Below are 5234 nucleotides of genomic sequence, written 5' to 3'. Positions count from 1 at the left end.
CCGTAGAGCCTTAATATGCGTTTTGAGAGCTCCTTGAAGCCCTCGTGAATTCAGGCAAGTTAGAAGAATTGAGTCCACCTCGGTTCTTTTTCGGGCTCCATCAACGTTTAATTTGCTCCCCTCAAATGTTCGCAAGAAATTTGTAGGTTGCGATCTTGTAGCAGGATTTAAGTCAGACTTGGTTTCTAAGCTTGAAGTTTCCAAGTTTCTGATCAAATTTTTCAATCAACCCTGTATTCAAAGGCTGGCCCCAATCTATCAACTCTAATTTGCTCCCCTCAAATGTTCGCAAGAAATTTGTAGGTTGCGATCTTGTAGCAGGATTTAAGTCAGACTTGGTTTCTAAGCTTCAAGTTTCCAAGTTTCTGATCAAATTTTTCAATCAACCCTGTATTCAAAGGCTGGCCCCGATCTATCAACTCTAATTCATTGGTGGATCAGATGACATTTGGAAGCAAAGCTAAATCAGATGCACATTTTTTCTATCTTGAACTATTGGGGAATCCCTTCTCAGGAGCAGTTATGAAGTCAAGGAAATGCTTCCTCTTTTCATTGGGTGGGGACGAGAAGGGAAAAAGGTTTACCGTATGTGATTCAAAATCTTGAAAATCTTTTCTCCCACATCATGGCGTCCCCTAACCCCATGAATATAAGTAAAGGAATATGGTAATTTACTTCCGATCGCTAAACGCTTTACTCAACGACAAATATTTGTGTCGGAAAATTGACAAAAGCAATTATATAGCCCTTTTCAATGAGCGGATCGCGGAGGAAGCGCCCTCTGCTTCGTCTAGGTGCGGACAAACGTAGAAACGAGAGAATACGCTCTAAGATGTCGGACTTTATTAAGTGGTTATTTCATAAAAAATCAATTACCAAAGTACTGTGATACATTGAATAACCCGTCAACTCTTCTCGGAGACGCTTCCAATTCTCTATAGGTGAAATTCCGAATAATTATGACGTATAAATCATCATTTTACAGGAGGTTTTATACTGTATGTTTGACAACGCGTCAACACTTAGGCAATCATCGTTTCCAACCAAATATTACTAGGAAAAGTACAGTTGCGCAAGTTTTTGGTGGCTAACCTTAAAAACATTACTTTTTCTTAACTTACCATTGGCGTTTTTAGCACGATTTAATGGAAAAAGATGCTGATGAAAACTAGCTGGTACGCTGCAAATATAACATATAGAGCTCTCTGGTTATCACTTTTTGGTATGTATAAAGTGTTTGTAATTTTAACCTTCCAGGATTTGAAAGGTCTCTTGTATTTTCGATGTTAGAATAGATCAGCAATGAGTCGTTAACAGAAGAATACCTTGTTGAAGTCAGGTATTCGTATTCTTGTATTTCTCCGTTTGTTTGTCCTCTACGAGAGGAGAGAAATCTAGTAGGAGAATGGAAATGACTATTGAGGTTTAGTGAACCAAATTCCTCGCGTTCCTCAGATTTAAAGTTCCTGACAACGATTTCTTTCATATTTTTCCGGAAAGCGCTTGTGTTTGTAATAGATGGAACTATGTTGCGTCTAAATATTTTACAGCAAGCTAGTTGTAATCTTCTTGGTTTTGAGCTATTTCTGTTGAAGTATATCTTTGATTTGGTCCATTAACAAACTATAACAGGCAAATTCTGCCACTATCAGATTGTAGCGTTGGTCTGAAATTGATCTTAGAAGATTTTTATGTCCGTCAAAATCAAGGTTTTCGTAGAAAACCATGCCTACATTCGTCCTATGATCACCTTTTCCGTTAATGGTACTCAAATAGTGATGGCTAGATCGGTAATGTACCATGGACCCATGATCATCATCCAATAGAAACAGACCGTTTTGTTCAAAATTTCCATCAATCGTTCGATACCCTCCTTCAGATCAACCTCTTCCTCGTTGCGATTGCCGGCATCGTCTTAATGATGGTAGTACCTAGATCCAACATGTCCAGATTTGCTACCTTTTCATCTCTGTATGTCTACAGAGAGTCTCGGACTTCAATTCCAAAATCCAGTGCCAGAGCTGCGGACTCGGTACATACCGGTACACCATCCAGATTTACTACTTCTTGTCGGTTCATTGGGATTGCCTCTAGAATTGCCCATTGGACAGGTAGGGTTCTTTCGTCTTGATGTGCTTGATCCCTTCACCCAACCTCAGGCCGCCCTTCCCGTCTGTCCGGGACAAGGAACTTGATTCTCAGGTGTGGCACTTCATCCGTCCATCGTGTCGAGACTGGCCAGGGCCCTGGGAGATTCCTGTCTCGAGCGATGAGGTAGCAGCCTAGTCGGTGGAAAGAATGTGGAAGCTGGATGGACTTGGGACGGGCTTGGATCAACGAGCAACTGAACCGGCCAGATCTGAGCTTCGGAGATCCCGAGTTAGTTGCTAGACGAAACCTACCTGGTAGAGCTTGGCTTGGCGGCTTGGCGGCTCGGCCGTCCAAACGGCGGAGCCTCTCACAGTTAGCACAGTTAGCACGGTTAGCACGGTTAGCACAGAGAGAAAGAGAAAGAAACTTGAGAGAGGTAAGCACGTACGAGTGTAAGTAGTAAGAAGAGCCGACCAAGGTAGATAGATCACTCACGAGACGGTGATGATTTTCGGCTGTAGAATCCACAGGTAGAACTAGGAAGAACTCGTCTCCACTGCCCTGCCACTTTCCACTGGAGTAGATAAATGAACGTCAATGAGTTGCTTTGGAAAGCTGGAAATTGGGGCTTCGATATCGACCGATTACCATTGACCATCCTGGTTGGCCATCTCTTCATTCAGGCGAGTAACATATCTATATAGACAGACAGAGTAAATGTACTTAATCAATAGATCGGAAGGCGTTAGTAGGGTCGAAAGTGTAATCATATGTCATGATCCATTGGAAAGCCAATAGATCGATTTGAAGTGACTGTATCCGACTGGTGGATGATTGATTAATCTGTTGCTATTATAGGTAAGCCAGGTATTGAGCTCCGACCTCAATGAGACGTCGAACCGCTAGCCTGCTGACGTTCGTCCCACCTCTCCCACCTATTGCTCATCATGGGTAATTCCACGAGTGGGTACTTCAACTTTCAATTCTACAAGAGCGCCGTCGAAGGCCCCGAGTTCGACTACAATCCCAATTACAATCAATCCCGCCTCTATTCCGACTACACCGGGTTCTACGTGGGCATCTTCTTCTGCACACTGATCGCGTTGGTCGTGTTCCTGGTGAATCTGTACTTCTGCCAGTGTTCCCCTTGGTCCAAGTATTGGAAGAATCGCCATACGGGCAACCGCATGACTTTGCCCTTGTTCACCAGCCCACCCAAGGACCAAACTCCCATCCTCATCTAGCGTGCCAACCCTCCTCCCGTCCAATCAATCCAAGCATATCATCTACCATGTTTTTGATCTACTGGCCGTACTTGGCCTTGGTGCTTTCTTTGGCCTTGTGCCTCGTGTTGGTGGTGGTGTCTTTGGCCGGGAGATTGTGTCGCGCTCGTATGGAACCGCTGCCCGAACGAGACTTGTCCACCTATTTCACGGATAGCATGGTAAGACGCTGGTTTTAGATTCGAGTTTCTTCACGAAGTTGATAGAGAGCCTTCTTATTGGGTCGATTGGGTTGCACTCGACATGTAGTACAGTCTCTAGTAGTACATGGTACTCGAACCATGCTCATCATGCTTGGTACGCCTGCGTACTTTCAGAACGAGTGAAGTCGACCAACCAAGTTGTAGCTGACTGATCGTAGTCTGAATGTGACAATAATATCATGAACCGACGGAAGCCGTTCTTATTTGTTGTGTCTGATTTCCAGGAAAACAACATTCTGCCTTATCCCACTGACGAGGAGCTCCTTGATGCGGCCTCAGCCCCACCTATGATGTCCGATGTGGAGATGCAGGCTCTGCCGCCATCGGCGGGAACTTTCGAGGCGGGTCTGCCCTACTCCTTGGATCAGTCCATGAGCCCCGAGGGCCGGCGGGACTTTGAAGTCTAGAACGCCCAGTGCAGTGTGGCCACACCCTGCCCTATTCATCGATGACTGATGCCGGCGCATCCAGACAGTTGTGGGATGTGATGAACTAGTGTCCGTGTTGTTGAGCCCGAGTGGACTTATGTGATTGATCATCATGTCGGGCCCGACGGAGTTCACGCTCGAGTCCGTGCGCCAATACATGTTGGCCCAAGATGGTCGTGTGACCAACCACGAGTTAGTCAAGTATTTCAAAGCGTGGCTGACCCACCCCTCGGAGAAGGAGCAGGCTCGCCAGAAGTTTAAGGAGTATGTCAACACGTTGGCCACCATCAAACAAGAGCAAGGCGAAAAGTATCTCGTCCTGAAGCGGAAGTTTTATCCGCATTTCGAAGATGACGAGGACTTGCCCCCCGCGCCACCCCCGCCGCCCCCTCTCAGCCAGCCACCCAGACAAGTGTCCGAAAGTCCTTCTCTGTTGGATGAGGTCATGGCCGGATATCAGACCATGTCCTCGCAAAATGTAACCCACTACGCCAATCCCACCCGACGAGTACTTCCCCCCACCCCGTCTTCGGCCAGTGCTTTGCCATATCGTCCTCCGCCATTAGTGCCCCCGCCGTCGGATTATGGCCTACCCACCCCGCCAGACCTGGGCTTGCCCATTTCTGGCCATATCCAGTCGCATTATTATAACCCGCAAAGCCAGCGCTCAAGCTACGCCTCCTCCTCGTCCGGGGGTCAAGCTCAATCTAGGTCCAGCTACGCCCACAACGGCCACGGCTCACCTCAAATGGGCGACATGCCTCGAGTCCCACCGCCTTATCGACCACCGCCAGTGTCTTCCAACTATCGATCTCCACCCTTGCCTCCACCGTCTTCTGTGATCCGTCAGATGGCCCCGCCTCCGTCAGATTATGGTTTACCCGTGGGTTCTTCCTCATCCCATTACGCAACAACCAGATCCAATGGCTTTCAATCTCACTATCAAACGTCACCACCTATTCCTTTAAGTGGTGGAATGATAGCAGGAAGGGGGCCATCGTCTTTGGTGATGGATTTCCAGCCCTCGGGCGATCCGCATGCCCCACCCATACCCCGACGGAATGGTCATCCCGAGGGAATATCCCGACAGTCCTCGACCTCTTCAGTACATCCGGAGGGTATATCTCGACAGTCTTCGACTTCTTCAATGCAAAGAGCCCCTCCCCCACCGCCACCCAAAGTGAAAGAAGACACGCCTCCTCCTCCTCCTCCTTTACCATCTCGGTCGT

At 47.4% G+C, this 5234-nt stretch overlaps 1 protein-coding gene and 1 long non-coding RNA gene across 3 annotated transcripts in view; one reads left to right on the top strand and one right to left on the bottom strand.

Moving 5' to 3' along the window:
- Window positions 1-447: 447 nt before the first annotated feature.
- LOC131877313 (uncharacterized) lies at window positions 448-3791 on the bottom strand. 2 transcript variants are annotated; one of them, XR_009372871.1, is made up of 4 exons: window positions 3407-3791; window positions 2403-2787; window positions 2041-2282; window positions 448-1394 (listed from the first exon to the last, which is right to left on the bottom strand). It is a non-coding gene; the product is annotated as an uncharacterized LOC131877313 (long non-coding RNA). The 2 variants fall into 2 exon arrangements; XR_009372870.1 differs by having other exon boundaries at window positions 450-2282.
- Window positions 3334-5234, top strand: part of LOC131877311 (ankyrin repeat domain-containing protein SOWAHA-like) — a 3568-nt gene continuing 1667 nt past the window's right edge. Inside the window, exons 1-2 of the mRNA XM_059222922.1 lie at window positions 3334-3535; window positions 3802-5201. Of these exons, the coding sequence (XP_059078905.1) occupies window positions 4118-5201 (1084 nt within the window). The 5' untranslated portion in view covers window positions 3334-3535; window positions 3802-4117. The remainder of the gene's footprint in view (window positions 3536-3801; window positions 5202-5234) is intronic.

This window comes from Tigriopus californicus, chromosome 3, assembly GCF_007210705.1.
Source record: "Tigriopus californicus strain San Diego chromosome 3, Tcal_SD_v2.1, whole genome shotgun sequence".
Classification (NCBI taxonomy): Eukaryota; Metazoa; Arthropoda; class Copepoda; order Harpacticoida; family Harpacticidae; genus Tigriopus; species Tigriopus californicus.
The sequence above is the reverse complement of the archived record's forward strand: the minus strand, read 5'-3'. Positions and strand labels throughout refer to the sequence as shown.